Raw genomic sequence first — 19371 nt, 5'->3', positions numbered from 1 at the left:
AGTTCTCACGGTGACAAGTCTTGGAAAAGCCACTGAGGTCAGACATTCACACACACATTGAAGGACTAGCTGTGAAGCTCCCTGCTAGTAACTGCCCATGTACCACCTTTAGTTCTTGTGGCAATCCTCATACATCAGCCACGTTTCCAAAACCAATTGAGACTTGGAGAAACGAAATATCTTGCCTAAGATGACCTTGCCAAGTGAGAGGAATGAACTCTAGATCAGAGTTCTTTCCACTTCTCTTTCCTTCTTCTATGTCCAGGTCCTGCCACAAACTTATTTGTGATGTGGTTCAATACTTGAGCACTTACACATTCTAGGCACTGTTCTAGGTGCTGTGGATACAGCAGTGAGAGAAAACAGCCACAAATGTCATGCTCCTCACACTCTGAAGGGAATTGGATACAAACACACAGCCTGTCACTACTAGGTGACGTGGACATGGTGATAGCTACAGCAGCAGGCCAGAGGAAGAGGAACGTGTTCAGAAATTACATTTTAAAATAGGGTCAACAGTGGGGACCTTACCAATGGTGGTGTTTGGGCCCAGATGTAACAGGGGAAGAGCCAGTCATCCAGAGGGAAGCAGGGACAGAAAACCACCAAGGCGTAGTAGGTTCTGAGGAGCCTCAAGCCAGGGAGCTATTAGTATGAACAAAGGCAGGCAGCAGGAAATAGGGTATGAGGTAAGGGCAGGGAGAGGTGACTACATCAGACATGGGGCTCTGTGGACCAAACTTAAGTATTTTGACTTAAAAAATCTTGATGCAAGCCATCTGGTGGATCTTATGCTAAGCAGTTGGTTTTAAGATTCCTATTCCTCTGGCTGCTGGATTGAAAAGGCCAGGAGAATAAGGGAACCCAGCTAGGGCTGGCATGTATCTAGCTAGGGAAGAAAAGTCCTAGATGAAGCAGGTTGTCGTACTTCTCATGTTTTGAAGGGAAAAAAAAATCAAGATTTGATGAACTGGACGTAGGGTTTGACATCAGGTGTTTGCCACTGAAGACTAAGGAACAGGGTGAAGAAAAAAAAGAGATGTTCTGAAAAGTGAAGTCTCAAGGAATGATGTACTATTCAAATGCTGCCTCCAAGATGATGAAAGCCTATGGGTACAGATAGCACTAGTTACCAATAATCTTGAGGTCTGGTGTAGGACTCAAGTGTGAGAATGGGGGAGTTGGCAAAATGAAGACCACCTATTTTGCTCTATGCGAAGGAAAGCCAAAATTGGGGCAAGTTGCAGAATCTTATTTTTTTTAGACAAGTCACTGGTTTTGTATGCTGATATTAAAAGCATTGTCATCCACAGCATGGTAGGTTATACAATAATTGTTCAGTGTTTCTGGGACAAGATTGGGCGTGAACTGTTCTTTTAAGGGTGGAGGGAGAATAAAAGTCTAACTTCTGTTAAAAAACGACTGCACATCAAGTCTGACTCTGAGGCTTTTTTTGGCCCTTTCTCTAGCTAAATTGTTAGAATTCTGGCTATAAACTAAAAACAAGACCCACCTCCCAACAACAGGCCATGTTTGCTGGGTTATAAATGTTTCCCCCTTGGGGAGCGCTGGGCAGAGGGCCAGGAATGACACAGCTCCTTTATTATTTCTATAGCTTGGTAAACTTCCTGAAATTCTATTTTATCACATCAATTTACACAAGTCTCTGCTTAGCTTTAACTGTACTTAAACAATATCCACCAAATCTATAAATGAGACTTCAACAAAGAGGTCTGCTAGAAGACAGGAAAAGCTAGCTTCTGGCTCCAACTGGACACAAATAGTGGTCAACCACCCACCACTCCCTCAAGAGCCCCTATCCAAGTTTAAAGCCTGCCTAGGATTGTCACATTCCTAGGGCTAGTCAGCTGGGAGTTGGGAGTTTGCACAAATGATTACTCAAAGTACATTTTTATTGTCTTTTTAGGGCTGCAACTGCAGCATATTGAGGTTCCCAGGCTAGGGGTCTAATCAGAGCTGTAGCCACCGGCCTACACCACAGTTAACGCCAGATCCGAGCCACATCTGCGACCTACACCACAGCTCACGGCAACACCAGATCCTTAACCCACTGAGCGAGGCCAGGCATCAAACCCACAACCTCATGGTTCCCAGTCAGATTCATTTCCACTGCGCCACAACAGGAACTCCCTGAAAGTACATTTTAAACGCCTATGCAGAGCTGCAGTTAGATTAAGGACCAGCTTTACTGGTCTACTATGGGGTTCCAAGGGGGAACTTCCTGGGCAGGGACAATTACTGAGACTGATATGATCATTAGTTAGGCCTGTCTTGACCAGGAGGGTTGCAAACCTGGTTCATTTATTATTTCAGTACGAGCACAAAAAGAAATGTCACTAAGTTTGTTGCTATGCATTAGCTATGCCCTTCCAAATTTGAGACTTCTGATTTTCAGCACCACCCTTGATTACAGGAATTGTGTATTGGTTACATCCAATAACCAACTTGAATTTTCTGTCTTATCATGAAGATCTTGATTATAAAATTTCTAAGACAGGCCACCTCAAAACAAAAGCTATCAATTCTTCATAAATATGTAGATGCTACTTAAAAGCTATATAGTTATATACAATTATATCAAGTATCACAATGTTTATTGATAGATACAAGTATATAAAATCAGGGCATGAACATGACTTGATAAATTAAGTAGACTTAATTTCAATACTATAATAAGAGGGACCAATTCAAATTCTCACCATTTGTTTCACACCCACAAAAACCATATCAAGGGCATTTACGATCTTTCAAAACTGATCAGTTTTGTGCAAGTAAACCATGTTTCTTTTAAAAAGACTTGTGCACTTGCCCAGGCTCAAGGATATTAAAATCTAGTACATAAAGCCCATTACTAGAGGTAGAAATACAGGCAATATACTATTACGGCAACAACCATCAATTACAGTTAAGAATTTTTCTGTAACAACCAAATGGATAATCAAATATTGCAACAACTCAAGTATTACTGAGCAAAGTGCATTTCTACAGTATTCAGTGTTGCTATTCAGTTTTCTAACTTAAAACAGCCTATGATAACTGGCAGCAAAGAAGGTCCTTGCAATAGACTGCCTCTGCTTGAGAACTTATGATGTAATTATTGCATGCTGCTAATATACTATCTAAACATTAAAGATACTCCTAAAATATTTGATGGTAGACTATGATTAAGACATTACACTACAAAAAAACCTTATGCAGAAGGAAATCCTAACTGACGTGCTTCTGCTTTAAATATTGTGAAAACATTACAGCGGAATGAATTTTCGCAGTGGTTAGGTCAAATGCAGTTACATCATAGCAACAGTATGTTTTGCACAATTTAAGGCTTTGGCTGGTTCTTTTAGTCAGCTTCTTCCTCGGATTCTTCTTCTTCAGCAGTTTCTAGCCAGGTTAGCCACTGATTCACCTGTAAATTTGTAATTTAACAAAAAATAAGCAGGACTTCTAAAAACAAAAAAATCAGTGCGCAATTTTTCATTCTGGATCAAACTAGCAACCTACTCAAGGACAAAACTTTTAGATAGTACCACGTATTTTTATAATTGCAAAAAGCCTCCAGAACCTGTATTTGTAAATTAATTGTAAGTAAAAGAATGGCAGCCTATTATTTGCATTGGGAATAACATACAAGCCATTTATGGCCAGTCAGCTCAAGTGTCATTCATTCCCACTGCTTCCGTTACACTTCAGGACTGTTTTAATATAGGACAGTGGCTCCTCCCAAACCTTACCATATTAGCAATGGTAGAGGTCATGGTGGTGGTACAAAGATTCCTAAGATTTCTAGCCCCTACCCCAGATATGGAGAATCAAGGACAAGACTAAGGATAAATGCTGTGAGGATGATCCTCAGGTCATGAAGCTAGTAGGAGAAAAGCAAAGAATGAGATTAGCATTTCCCAAAGCCTGGCCCCTAGAAAAGTAGTATGAGAATCACCTAGGTTAAATACCATACACAGACCTACTAAGAGTGTTTCAGCATCAGACCTGGAGCCTCCTTTTAAATTACTCTCCAGGTATTCAGTGCACACTGTGGAATCCCCTGACATATCAATTCTTCCCTCGGGCTAGAATTCCACTTGATAAAGATAAAAAAAAAAAAAAAAAAAAAAAAACAAAAACCACGGTATTGAGAAGTCAGAAACAATTTCATCTTCACGGACATTTTAAATTTTGTACACTCACCCAAACTTTAGTTTTACTTCTAAAAAAATGTCAGCCACCTCCAATTCATCAGCGTACACACAAATAGGCTTGAAACCTTTTTATCTTATAGCTTTACCTCATTTTGCTGTTAACTGCCTATTTTATCATAGCTTGTAGAAAACTCCTATGTTCAAATCACCAGGGCTATTTTGCTTGTATTTTAACTTTAAAAGGCTCGGTAAAGTTAAACTAAAAAAGCAGACCAAATTTCTCTAACAAAGATTTACCTGGAACAAAGCCTTGCCTTTCCCAGGAAACTCTTGGGTTATATCTTCTTTCCAAGCCAAGAAAGCTTCTTCCTCAATAATTTCCATGTCATAGAAGTGAACAAAAAAGCGGAGTAACATGCCTAAAAGACAAAATGTAATCCTAGGATTTAGCGTGCTGTTTTAGGAGCCACCCCTCACTTGTTCTTCCGACATGGGTCCTCTCACCTTTTGGGAAGTTGCTGTTGTAGCAGTGCACCTGAAGAGCATAGAGAGCACTGACTTGTAGATCAACATGATCATGAAGGAACTTCTGCATTACTGGCTTGAAGGAAAGAAGCAGTTGTTTTTCCTGCTCTAACTGTTCTTTGGAAGGAGCAGAGGAAGAATCTGTTTCATCGCTGGGTGGGTTTACTTCACTAGAAATGTACTGTAAGAAGCTGCACAGAAAGATCCTGTTAGAACCCCTAAGTGAAATTTTCTAGCTCAAGAAAGAAACAATTCTTGGTCCTCTGCCTTGTAGACCTTTTTCCTAGTAAATAAAACACAAATTAACTCTGTACGAGGTACACTAGACCACAACTCTTGTTGTCTTACCTAGTCATTAAGATGTTCACAAATCCTTTATCTACATGAAGTTTGGGAGAGATGTTATCTTTAATCCATTTATATATGGTTTGAGGGGATGGATCCAACTTTATTTGCTTTAACAGTTCCTTCTCCAATTTGAGGAGTGGGAACAAGAAGCTTAGTCCCTTTCCTTCCAAGATCTCCAACATGCGGTCCTTATTCTGATCAATTTCTGTAGAGACAGAGCCATTCCCATCATCAGGTAGTTCATTTAACTCAGCTGGTTTAGAAAAAAGGCTTTACAAATGATTTCCCAAATGCATAAGATTCAGCATTTGAAACAAAATTAACCTTTATAAAAAGATCATTATCTGTGGTAATGCTTATTGTTACCTGGATAGAATAATCACACTGGCCTATATACATTCAAAGTACCAAGGAATCTCTAGATTTAGTATTAAGACAATTAAAAAAAATCCCCGGTGTTCTCTTACCTGGAAGCATTTTCTGCATATTGACCTTGCTTTGTTGGAAAAGCTCTGTTAACCATTCTCGGTCTTGTAATTTAGCTAATTGCTGAAGACAAAGTAAGAAGAGAGGAAAGTGGGTGCCACTTTCCAGTGGTTGCGCTAGTTCTGAAATGCTCACCAGCTCTGAAATAATAGCACGAGCAGCAAACTGTGCTAAATATGACTTCACCAAAGGGATGTCAACCTCCAGTTTGGGGCACTGGTCCAATACATTCAGGAAAGCCTTCGAGGGAACAAAATAACATAGTTTATTAGTTTTCAAATTTGAAAGACCAAAAGTTCTTACAGATTAGGAAAGTGTTTTACCTGCATGAAGTTGTCACTTGTGGCTATCCCTTCCTGTTTGAGTAAACTGATCAAAGAACTGGCTTTTTCTTTATCTTCATCACTTCTATCTAATGACAGGATGATTACTTTGCTTAACATCTCAGGGAGAAAGTGTTTAGGAGCCCTCATCTCTCTTACACCATTGACAGCTTCGTTTGCATTTCCACTATTCAGATATTCAGTTACAACAGTTTCCTGAAAAGAACAAAGTTCAAGTATCTTTAGACTTTTCCTATCTCAAATATACCCCACAAACCCAAATAAACTATGGAATTATTTAAGACTTACAGTTAGTTTAAGCAGTTCTTCCTTTGATGGTGGTGGCTTTTTACTGGTTTTGGCAGGCTTTTCCTGGATTAGTGGTGGATTAGTTTTGAGACCAAGCTGAGGTGTCTAAAAAAACCACAACATGATAGGTATTAAATTTTTTTTTTTTAAGGAGCTTATGAAGTCAGACAAAAGACAAGTCTAAAGAAGCAGACTTTAGACATCTTCGGAAAGTACTGGAGTGATAATGTTGTCCTTTATACTATAGTCCATACCTGTCCCAGAGGTGGTGTTTGAGTGCGTGGTGGTTGTGCACTAGGAGGGATCATAGTTATCTGGGGCTGAAGCTTTGGCACTTGATTTTTATTCATTAGGAAAGACTGAGCAGGCCTCAGGCTAATCTAGAGAACAAACCAAAACAGATATACAAGTTAACAAGCAGTTAACACAGTAAATGCAACATTCCAATCAATTAGTTCAGTACATACAAACATGACAATCTATGGCAGAGATTATCTCTAACTAAAAAGTTTACTCCATGTTAATAGGTTTAATTTCTGGCAAGAACACTAAAAGATGTGATCCACACAAAATAAAGATACCATTATAAATCTTAGATCTGTACCAGAATTCTCCAAGGACTAGCATCAACAAAAAAGTGAAATAAAACCCAGAAAGTTTACTTAAGAGTTTAAAAAACATTTTCTTTAGTTAAGTCATTCTATTTGTAGGGAAGTCAATCAAAATCTTGACAACCAGTTTCCTTGCTCTATCTAAAATAAACTTTTTAAGTTTTTGCCCTCATATCTCATAATCTTCCGCTCATAGGACGCTGGACATTCAAAGAAAGAAAAAGCAGTACAGAAAAAGAGAGAAAGAAGGTAAAGAATTCCAGCATTAGTCCTCTTAACGCGTCTTTTTATAATCATCGGGCAATAGATTTCTGAATTGACAAAACTATGGTATACAAGTAACATAGGCAAATGTACCTCATCTGCATTAAGCTGTCCTTTCTTAGAAAACCGAGGTGGCATATCCTTCGACTGTCCTTGCAGCTGGGATAAGAGTCCCTGACTCTGGTTATGGTAGAGCTGGCTTAGCCCCTATTTCAGAAAAGAGAGAAAGTCTAGATATAAAGGGGTCCACAAATTATGGTAATCAAGTACCAAAGGGATGAGACCAAGCCATAAGGAAAGCTTATCTGAATTTGCCCAGAGAAAGTAAAAGATGAAAACAGGAAGAATAAACATCTAACCTAACTGTCAAATAAAGCAATGCAATTTTACTAATACTTTACTAATCTTAACAAATTATTTCATCCAGTTTGAAATTAACTCAGATGTACATTTGGTTTAGAAAAACATGTTTTTAGGTTTTCTAAACTTAAAAATATTTGCATTTTTTTTTTTTTTTGGTCTTTTTGCTATTTCTTTGGGCCGCTCCCTCGGCATATGGAGGTTCCCAGGCTAGGGGTCGAATCAGAGCTGTAGCCACAGGCCTATGCCAGAGCCACAGCAACGCGAGATCCAAGCCGCGTTTGCAACCTACACCACAGCTCACGGAAATGCCGGATCGTTAACCCACTGAGCAAGGGCAGGGACCGAACCCGCAACCTCATGGTTCCTAGTCGGATTCGTTAACCACTGCGCCACAACGGGAACTCCAAATATTTGCATTTTTAAAAAGAAAAATAATCATATTCATTGCAGGACTTAATACTTGTTGCCTCAATGTTCTTAAACGTTTTCTTACCTGGCTTTTCATAAACTTGCCTCCCATCTCCCCAAACTGCGATTGTGTGGGAGGCATGATGTGTCCCCCATGGCCATTGAAGAGTTGATTTGAACGATGACGCCCCATGGTGGGTGAAAACCTATCCTGGATAACTCCTGGACCAGTACCAATTCCGCTACCTTAAAATACAGATATGGACAGCTCTTTACAACTCTACTACTATTAAAATGTTAAACTGACTTTTTAACTTTACTATTTTGCTCCAAATCACCTGGCATTTGTCCAAACATATCAGCAAGTCCTCCAAGTGGGTCCCTATCCATTTTCATCCTGGGTGGCATGAACGGTCCCTCCAGAAAGAAGTCACTTCTCATCCCTTGAGCCATAGGAGCAGGAATAAACACTCCTAGATCCTTCAGAAATAAAGTGAGTAAACACTTGCTTCCAGACACTATTTTACATAAAACTAAAACTCTTAAAAACAAAACAAAACAAAACAAAAAAACCCTAAAACTCTTATATTGAGAAAATTAAAAAAAAATACTTCTGGACTACTAGAGTGCTTGCTATTTACATAATTTCTGTAAACAACTTCTCAAAAACACATATAAGACACCAAAAACATGAAGCTCTACTGGTATTCTCAGATAGTCTCCATAAGTTTAAGAAGCTCTTTGTACTATCATAAACTTAAAATCCACCAGATTGGGAAACAGCAAAACTTACTTTTACTGCATCTTGACGGATTTGATTGATCGTCTTTGGTCCATTGTCAAGAAAAGCCTTGCGAGGAACCCAATGATGTTCTCGCAACTCTACGGTATCCTTTAATGTAAAACAATTTAAAAAAAGTTTTAATAAGTATTATTTTAAAAACACTCCCAAACAGAAAGTCAGCTTACCCACACATCTAAAGAAACCAGTTTTACCTGCAGCAGGAAACGAATCCTTGCTGGCAATTCCTTACTTAACATCAAGGAACACATTCTGGCAAAGTACTGATCCATTAAGGACTGAAAGAGAAAAACAACACCCAGAGGAAAGTGTTAAACGACAAATGTATACTATTTAAGGTTTTTAAAACTTCTAGATATTATCAGGGTTAATGACTAATGGAAATCACAAATATAAGTTGTTTAATTTGAATAAAAGAAAGACAAACTGCAATGTTTCTATCAGCAACACACATACCTTGGCTCGTTCATGGTCTAACCTAGGTCCCACTGTCCTCATTATCTGACAGAGGCACTCCAAATCCTCTCCCATATCTTTGAGTTGGACTCTCTTCTTTTTTTCCAAAAGCTACCAAAAGAAATGCCACTTGTTTACAAACCCTGCTTGGTTTAGATTAGCATTTTTCCTTAAGTTTGCACGGACTCATACAGTTCCTAGAGTAACTAACATGGTACTCTTTATCTGGTTTCTGTTGAAAAAAATCCCTCCAAATTGAGCAATTTCAACATAGGCAATTAGTTCTACCCCTACCTTGCAAAACATATGCATACTTTCAAATTTATAACATTTAATAACAGTTTTGCTGGCAATTAAAAATAACTAGCCTACCAACTCTCAGATCGTAATTATAATTGACTCACTTCCCCCAATAATCATGTAAACAGTGATTAACCCTAAATTCCTAATCATACTTACTGTTTTGATGCACTTATGAAGGATAGATTCATGAATAAGATCAAGCTTTCCAAGTTCTCCAATGAATTTGATGTTCCCCAACATCTTGATCTTAGCAATGGCTCTCTGTTCCTCCTCCTCAGGGAGGAGGGGATTTTCACGCTTATCATAGACTGAAAAAAATAAGTTATCAAGTCAACATTCAGAACTAAGTTGAATGTGTTATATACAGCACTACTTAGTATCAAACATTCTCACCATCAACATTTCTGGTTCGGTTTTCAAATTCATCTTGTAATTTGGAAATTAGGAGGCGTCTGAATGTCTATTGGAAACAAAAGACATCTGTCAGAACTTGTTAAGGAAATCTTTCAAATTGACTTTAAATAAGCAAGCAAACACTACCACTTACTGTGCTTTGCTTCTGTCCTGGCTGACCCTCTGCTGCTGGGCCATCAAAGTTTGGTGCATCTTCTGCCAATCGCAGACATAGCTGAGCATACAGTGAGCTATACTTTGGCTCTTCTAGGGCTTTGTCCACAATCTACAGAAAATGTTGCTCTGTTTAAATATAACAACTTTTGGAAAAAACATTTCTTTATTAAAAACAATACTTCCTTGCAGTCTTAAGGATCATGAATCTCACATTCTCTGTCTCATCTATAACTTGGGAATAAATTTCGAAGGCTTATTGTGTGAACCAAATCAGATGAGGCATGTAAAGTGCTTTAACACACAGCCTTAAAAAAACCAACGTGCTTAAATGTTAGCTATTACAGTATACCAAAAAGTCTAGTTATACATGCCTCATACCCCATATCCCCCTTCCCTCGAAAGTCAAAATTACCTTGGATATCTAAAAAGCTATAAATAGATGCTGGAATCATCTCAACGATCATAGAACCAAATGTAAGAAGGAAAAACAAACCAAATAAACCTCCAATAGCCCATTCATAGCTCACTCAACCCTCCAAGCATAGTATTCACAATTAAAATTGACCTCAAGGGAGTTCCCGTTGTGGCTCAGCAGAAATAATCCATCTAGTACCCATGAGGATATGGGTTCAATCCCTAGCCTTGCTCAGTAGGTTAAGGATCCAGTATTGCCTGAGCTGTGGTGTAGATTGCAGATGCGCCTTGGATCTGGTTTTGCTGTGGTGTAGGCCAGTGGCTACAGCTCCAATTCAACCTCTAGCCTGGGAACCTCCACATGCTGCAGGCGTGGCTCTAAAAACCAAAAAAATACCTCCAATCTGATACAATAGTGTTTTTCAGAAAATCATCAGTACTCAAACATACATAAACTCAACACCTCAGTTTTAAGCAATACTGGGAATGAAACAACAACAGCAACACACCTAATTTGGGTTATATATTTTCCTCTCTCTTTCAGTGAAGCCAACATTTAACTTACCAGCAGTATGACCCCTTTAAGGATGAGTTTAGACTCTACACCCACATTGAGGAGCTCAAGGCATAGCTTGTCAAACTTTTCAGGAGTAAGCTTATTTAGTATGCTGGTGGAAAAAGAATCAGATTAAGTATCAGCCAACACATGAAGAATTATAGAGTTGAAAAAATAGCCTTTAAATCATGTTCATATTTTTCTTGTCATCTCTCCCTTGAATATGAGAACATACCCCTTCTTAACCATCGAACTAACCAAAGGGATGTTGAAATAAACCTGTTATTTAAAATACAGTATCTTGGCATTCCCACTGTGGCAAAACAGGTTAAGGAGTTGTCTCTACAGCAGTAAGAGTTTGATCCCCAGCCTGGCACAGTGGGTTAAGGATCCCTCATTGCTGCAGCTGTGGCTCAGATTTAATCCCTGGCCCAATGGTGTGTCCAAAAAAAGAATTAAGTATCAAGAAAGTTCCCTTGAGGAGCTGCATGTTAAGAATCCAGTGTTGCTGCAGCTGTGGCACAGGTCACTGCTTCGGTGTGGGTTTGATCCCTGGCCCAGGAACTTCCATATGTCACAGGTGTGCCCCCACCCCCAAATAAATAGTAATGGAGGAGTCCTCAGCTATTGGACAAGAAAATCTGACATCCTTAAAATCCAGACCAAGAGTTCATTATCAAGGCTAAATCCAGGAGCTAAGACCATTATGTTCTGAGTGTCACTGGGTTACACCAGGCATAGGAAATGTCAGCACAGCAAGGCTTGTGGATTTTAACCCAATGACTGAAAGCAACTGAGCCCCAAAATACCAATGCACTGCTTTTCAACTTAAAACCGGAAACACTGACATTTTGAAATACACATTTGGGCATGAACACTGCCCTAATCAATGGAGCACACACATAAGGGAAATACAGCTAATTCATTCTTCATCCCTCTTTTTAGTAAAAGACAAGAGACCTTAAAAACTTACCCTCTTACTTTCCTGAAGATTGCATCATGTCGTTCTTTTTCATTTGCGGAGTTGTTTGCTGCGGAGTTGTCATCTCGTCTAGTGCTTCGTGCAGGAATCCATTTCTGAGCGTTTTGCCCTGGGGTTTTCCCCAGGAACTCGCTTTAAAAATTAAGAGTTATAGTTAAGGTTAAGACAACTTAAAAACAGCATCCACTCACCTATCAAATGTCATACAGATCAGAAATCCTAAATGGAAAAACACCCCTTTACATTTTCCCTTACAACTGAGTAACTCACATATTGATGGGCATCAAAATCACCTGAAGGCCTTGTTAAAACACTGCAGGCCCACTCAGTTTCTGCTTTAGTGGGTCTGGGGTAAGGTCTTGGTAATTTGCATTTCTAGTAAGCTCCCAGGTGATGCCTATGTTGCTGTCCGGTATCTTGAGAACCAACAGTTTCTCATGTCTTAGCACCATGCTACGTGCATACAGATTTACTACTATACTTTAGCGTGAATAATGGATAGCTTCTGAAGTAACATCGGTGAAAATAATCCAAGGAGTAAGAGGATAAAACAGCAGTTTGAGAGCCTCAACTCACATTAGATATTAGACGATTTGGCTAAGGAATAGCCAAGAACTGATACTTTAAAAGTTTAGGATGTGTAGCAGAAACCACGTCCATTAAGATTAGGATTCCTGATGTCTTATTTGCATTAACTACAATGTTATGTATTAAAAATATTAACCTAAACCTGTTATTTACAAAAGCCACTTCTGTTACATGTTTACTATACCTGTTGCCAGCAGTCTTGGGATAGTGCTGAGGTGCACCCCTACTTCCTCCTCCGCCCGAAGAAGCACTATTTAAAATAAAAACTTATTTTAAGAGAAAATACATACCAAATATGTTTCACTCAAAATAGATAAAGGATCTCTTTATTTTGCCTTTTAGAAAGTATACCACATATAAAGACTTAACTTGGGCCCAACATTAAGCCAAGTAATTACATTTATCCTTCAAATAGCAAATAAACACATGGAAAATTTAAGGTCTAAAAAAATGTACATGGCACATTATAAATTAAACTTGCAGCACAATCAAGTCAGAATTACTTGGTGTGGCTACTCCTTTGGTTTTGTGACTAGTCTCTTCCCAGTAACTGCTAAAATAAATGTACACATACCTGAAACGAGAAGCACCCCCTTCTGCAATCGCACTCTCCACTTTGGCGGCTTGACAACGAAGAATCTTCAAAAGAATAATATTAATGGATGGGTGGGGAGGGAAGGGATGGGAGAAACGAAAAACCTGGAATGAGAAAAGAGTACCAAAATTAGACACCACTAACATACAAATCTATAAATCGTCTTCCATTATAATTTATTTCAGAGCCTGACACTGCAGTTGACTGAACTTACACTGCATTGCAGAACTCCTAAGACTCAAGAAGGTTCTCAAAACACAGGAAAATTGTTTTACTACCTGGAAGTTCTCGGTGTTTGAAGATGCAAGGAAGAACCTACACAGCAATAAACGAAGAGCTAAATGGCTAAGAACTAGTCTTTGAAAAAGCCACACACTACCTCCTTTACAACTAGACACCGAGATCAATAATAGAAAGTCTAACTCTGATACAGAGGCACGTTATGTGGAAAACGTAGTTGTTACTGCCTCCGGGACGAGCAACAGACTACATGAAGGGCTTAACTGAAGTCTTGGGTTCTCACCGCTGCCCATGCTCTGAACTAGGCGCAGAGGGCTCGCGGGAAGACGCGAGGCACCGGGTGCACAGCGCCTGGCACTAGGCAGGCGGAAGACCAGGGCCACAACATGGCAGCAAGAACCTCCACCCAATTTTTTCCCTTCCTGGGAACAAAAGAGCAGTGGATTCCTCCCACCCGGGCCGAGTTAGGAAGTGCTTCCGACAGCCTCCCGGCGAAGCTGCCGGGGGCAAGCCTCGGGGAGGAGCGGAGGCCGCCCCCGCGGCCCAGCGCCCGGCTCTTTGTTCTCAGGCAGGAAGACGGCCTCCTTCCCTCCAGCGGCCCCCTCCCACCCATAAATCCCCGAGGAACTGACAGCCGCCTCACCGCCGCCTCCCCAGCCGACAAAAGCTCAGAAAGCCTCGCTTTCCCTCCTCTCCCGTCACAAGAGAGGCCGCCGGGGCAGGCCCTTCGCTCCCCCACCGCGGGCAGCCCGGCCGCTCTCCCCGCCGGCCCCGGGGCCCCACACACCTCCCCGCCGGGAGCTGGGCTCCGGGACGCCTCCGCCTCGGCTGGTCCCGCGCCAACGGCCGAGCCCTCCCCGCCGGGCCGCGACCCTCCCCACAGCACGCGCGGCCCTGCCACGCTCTCTCCCTGGCCGAACACAGCCGCGCTTCGGCCCGCCCCGGTCCCGCGGGTACGGCCGCCGACAGCCACCGAGACTGTCGGGGGCCGCCGGCTCCTTCTATTCCATCAACAAGGGGAAGAGAAGACAAGGGCGAGGAAGTTCCAGGTGCCCGGAGCGCGGAGGAAACGCTAAAAAAGGGTCGCCCCACCCGGCTCCGCCTGCGTCCGCCATTTTGTACCACTCGAGAAGAAGCGGCCAGGGACGGCGGCCATTTTAGAGCGCTCCACTCGGCGGCGGCGGCGGCGGCGGCAGCGCCAGCGGCGGCTCCACTCACCTTCACCGAGAACTCAGCAGCTGCCGCCGCAGCTGCCTCCTCGGATCCGGTCGTCGGGACGGGGAAGGGAGGGGAAAGGGGAACGGAAAACAAAAAAGGGGGAGGGAAGGGGGAGGAAGGAGTCGGGACCGGCTTGAAACGCTCAGCTCAGAGGAGTCGCTGCTGCAGCCACCACCCGATACTCGCCGCCACCTCCATAGAGCTCCGACTCGCTGCTGGCGCTGAGGCGTGTCTGAAGCCGAACTTATCACTCTAGGGCAGCCGAACCCACCAGAGCCGCCCCGAATGGCTCCTTCGCCACCCAATCAACAGCCGGGCTGATGTTCGCCACCAATCGGCACCCGGCCGTGGGGAGGAGTCACAGAGCCAAGCTCGGTTGCGGCTCGACTCCGCCGCAGTGCGCAAAGCCATATTCGCGAAGGCTCTGAGGCCAAGCCAGTGGCGTAAGGGGAACTGAGCGCGGACGAGTTGCGGACCACTTGCGTAAAGTGGTAGAGCCCTCTGAGTCTGCGTTGGTGTGGCCGCCTGGTCTTCCTCCTGTCTCTTTGTTCCAGGAGTCCGTATCCCATGCTGGAGTTGGACAGTCCCTCTACCTGGTTTTCTCACCAAGAATGTGGGAAGGAAATTTGTCCTTCCACCCGACCCGATTCCTGTCCCTTGCGTGTGCGAGTCTTGATTTTCCTGGCGCCCCCGAGGAGCAGAGATTGCCCTTGGCAGGCTGGGCCTCCCTGGGAGCGGCCTGTAGGGCTGAGGCTCTGCGCCCCGGGGCGCAGCGCCCGGAATGACTGGTCTCCAGGTGCTCATCTTCGGCAGCCTTTGGATGGGGACGCCCGGAGACCAGACGGTGCACCCAAATGCGTTAAGAAAGCTTCCTTCAGCTCCCTATTTAGTCCACCCCCTGCAGAGTGAATGAGAAAGGGATGAAAGGAAGGGTTTTATTGTCTTTGTACCTCACTAGACAAGCAGCTTTCCCCAAGGGAATATCCGGCCAGCGGTGGTACGGGAATACCCAGAATATGCCAGAATTCTTTGGAAGAAGTGTTTGCGGAGCGCGGGCGTCTGGAGGATTTTAATTGCTAGCTCCTGATTTGTTTATTTTTTAAGCACGTTGAAGACTGACAGCTTTATATTTCCATTTTATATAAGGTCTATCCTACAAATAGGATTCGGCTTTTCAAAGCCGTCAAGTTGAACTATTTATACTTCTCAGGTAGTATTTTAAGGGAGAGGTCCAGTAAGATGAAGTATTCCATCGTTTGCGACATTTTAGCTATACAAAAATGGAGTCATGTCTCTATATACTTAAACAGCAGCTCTGTCCCCAGCTTCGTTTTGAACACAAAACGAAGTTCTTGATACAATGTGTGATCAGAAGCAAGAAAGTGTGTGCGCGCGCGCGCGTTTTACCTGAACGACTTTTAAAGAAAATGTCCAATAAAGAGGCAGGATTTTTATAGAGTCAAACTTATATTTGACATGTCAAAACAGCTCTTGAGGCTAAAAGCACCTACTCCTTAATACAATTTTCAAGAGAGGTGCCGGTTTTTCCTAGGACGTTTGCAGCTGATCGTGGAAGGGTGTGGTGAGGCCCTGAAGGTATCTAACACAGTTCTAGCATCTTTAGATCTTTGCCATATATTAGGTTGATCATTCCCCCTCATTATTATATTTTGTTACAATTATTGTTATCAAGCCAATTTCATTTGAACTTTAACAGCTGGAAAAGTTATTCCCATCCTTGGAGTTAGTTACCTGTGAGGTAAAAAAGGGAAACTATATTTTTGGGAAAGGTGAACATTGTGTTTCAAATACAAGAAGTTTTACTTTGTAATTTCAGTGTTTTAAAAAACACTATTCTAGTTTCGACTTCAAAGAGAATATCCAGCTCTAAAACCTGGGTGGTCTTTTAATTGAGGGACTTAAAACTCAGTAATTAAAAAATAAGAGGTTTTACGTATTCTTTTATTTAATCTTTGCTAATTGTGAACCCCTCTGCTATGGGCTTTGCAGGTATGAGTGTAAGTGAGAAAATGGGATAGGAGTTGTAAAGTGAAATATAGATAAAACAATCTTTCCATTACCTTTCATTCGGTAGGAGACATAGATATTCACATTTTGAAATATTTCCATCACATCATGAATGTATGAAAATCCAAGTCGTCTGGAATTTAATTTTTAGTTTATAGAAAATTGAATTTTAAAATACACTCACTTCAATCGGCTAGTTTTAACACTTCCATTTTGTGTCAGTTTTCTAAAGATCATAAAGTTCTTAGAGTCCTGGCTTGTTAACTTATAGATACTTGCATTATTTTAATTAATATTGTCAAATGCTGATTATTATTCTAACACATACAGCTCTTGAAGCATCTACTGTCCTCTCTGTGCTTAAGGATCCCCTAATCATACATCGCCAGCAGATCGCTTACTGACTTCACTTCTGAGTTTCTAACAGCCTGTTCATCAGAGACGCAAACTTGTAGCCATGTTTAGTTTAGCCGGCACAGTAATTTTAAACATTTTAATTAGTTGACATAGACACTTTAAGAGATTTTATATACAGGTCCAGATTTCCATCTGTTCATGAAAAATCATAAAATATGGCAATACTGAGCCTGAAATTCCACGAGGGCAATATTTAAGTATAGCTGAGTAATGACTGCCTCATCTGTGACATCTGACTTAATTTACTCATGCGTGTTCCTGTCTGGCCTGTAGAGCCTTTTTTTTTTTTTTTTTTGAGTTATTTGTTCAAAATCAATAGATTCAATATGTAGCTAAGTATTCCTATTATAAGTAAAAGGGACAGACGAATTAGTTCAAATATCTTCTCTTCCATTTACTGTGTAACTTTGGGCAAGTTTAACTGCTTTCTCGTCTTAGTTTCTGAACCTATATAGTGTGAATAATTGTATTTATAGAGTTGTTATAAAGATTAAATGAGACGATGTATGTAAAGCACATAGCTATAGTCCCTGATGTAGTAATTTCTTAATGTCAGTTATGGTATTATCAGTAATATTGATCAGTCAACTGTTTCACAACTGTAGTTTTGCTAAAGATGCCAGCATTCTTCCATACTAGAAATCTGACTCTGTATTTTCTCTTTCCTTTTGATCAGTCCTGGTGTTACTTTCCTCTAAGTCATCTTTTTCTTACATTCATCAGCTTTCCTAAGGAATCATTGCACACATGCTAACATGGGCCTTAGTAAATGTTCCTCTTGAATTGTATTTATACAATTCCAGTTGTTCTCTGGTCTTTTCCCCTCTACTCTGTATACTCGTATTAGTCTTCCTTGAAATACTTTTTTCCCCAATGTATTACTACCATGCTTCAAAGAATCTTAGTGCTTCACTATTTTCTACTTCAGTTTGATATCGACCTTGGCTGCACAGTAGAAGCACTTGGGAGACCTTTTAAAACTCTCAATGTCCAGGCCTCAACCAAGACCAGATAAATCCAAATCTCTCAGAGTCAGACCCAGGCATCAACAGCTTTTAAGCTCTAAATGACTCTAATGTGCGTCAAGGTTTGAGAAACCTGTAGCAGGTCAGAGTATTGATAACATTTATAGCTGAAGAAAACCCTAGGAAAAGGAAACTGGGCTCTAGAAACAATGAAGGACTTTCCCTAAGTAGGAAAACAGGCATTGGAACCCAGGAATCCCACTTCCTATGCCTTTGCCTGGCTTTCAGACCCTTCATATTCTGTCCCTACCCTATCTCATCTATTGGCCTTGTTTTTCACCACTCCCAGACACCTAGTCTTCTCTCATAGAGCCAGTTAGGCTGGTATTGCTGCCTCAAAAAATTCATTCATACTAAAGCGCCATTGCTTACAATTTTGAGACCATTCTCATTTTTTCCCCCTTTACTGATTCATTCCTGAAGCATAGCTATGAGTATTTAACAACCTTGCTCAAAAAACTCAGTAGGTCTCCCCTAACAGAATAACATCCAAACTCCTTAGTTTGACATAAAAAGCCCTTGTAATCTGGTTTCAGACTACTTCCCTGTTCCTGAACAAACCCAGCCTCTATTTTGTTATTCATAATGTGCTTCTATGGTACTCAAATTTTGCTTATTATAAAACCCATGCTCTATGTTATATGACCAAAATTTGATGGCCATTTTCTACTTGGCAGAGAAAATAAGGCTAAAAAGAGTTAATAAGGCTAAGAGCTCCAAGGGCAAGGAGCTTGGGCTTAATCTCTGGATTTTTTTTTTGGGGGGGGGAGCTGCTCTTTTTAGGGCTGTACCACATCCACAGCAGCTCAGGAGCTGAGCCACATCAGTGATCTATGCTGCATCTTGCGGCAATGCAGGATCCTTAACCCACTGAGTGACACCAGGGATTGAACCCACAGCCTCATAGATACTAGTTGGGTTCATTAGCACTGAGCCACAGTAGGAACTCCCTTAATCTCTGTTTTCAAAGAGCTCATGATCTAAACAAAGAAAAATATGTACACCAATTATATGCAAGAACAGGAAAAGGTAGAATGATGCTAATAATAAAATAATAGCAATAAAGCTAATCAGTTTTCATTGATCAGGGTGCTATTAAGGAGATCAGTTAAGAGGCTATGTACTGTATTATTTTTATGGCACTTACTTTTATCTCTCTTTCAAAATCATAAGGTCCTTGAGATGGGAACACTTCTCTTGCATTTCCAGTAGAGTTCTTTGCATACAGCAGGAGCTGAGAAAACATTTATGCATATTATCTTTTTGATACTTATTCATCCATTTTTCTCTTGGCTTCCATGAATTTACAATTTCTAGTATTTCCTCCTACATCATTGGCTCCTTTACCAATTCAGGTGTATTTTGGGGGGAGCCACGCCCAAG

General features: G+C 41.2%; 1 protein-coding gene across 1 annotated transcript; it reads right to left on the bottom strand.

Annotated features, from left to right (window-relative positions):
- Window positions 2599–14665, bottom strand: EIF4G2 (eukaryotic translation initiation factor 4 gamma 2; the record flags this gene model as incomplete). The annotated part of the gene is made up of 22 exons (XM_021083319.1): window positions 2599–3427; window positions 4455–4576; window positions 4662–4873; window positions 5031–5235; window positions 5498–5756; window positions 5840–6055; window positions 6149–6253; window positions 6403–6528; window positions 7117–7230; window positions 7880–8040; window positions 8133–8274; window positions 8588–8686; window positions 8791–8874; window positions 9053–9163; window positions 9512–9663; window positions 9749–9815; window positions 9903–10034; window positions 10905–11007; window positions 11869–12009; window positions 12650–12715; window positions 13040–13164; window positions 14519–14665. Coding segments are annotated over 22 exons (2955 nt in total), but the record flags the coding sequence as incomplete, so codon positions are not given.

This window comes from Sus scrofa, chromosome 2 (assembly GCF_000003025.6).
Source record: "Sus scrofa isolate TJ Tabasco breed Duroc chromosome 2, Sscrofa11.1, whole genome shotgun sequence".
Lineage (NCBI taxonomy): Eukaryota > Metazoa > Chordata > Mammalia > Artiodactyla > Suidae > Sus > Sus scrofa.
Note: the sequence above shows the minus strand (reverse complement) of the source record. Positions and strands in the feature narration are given on the sequence as shown.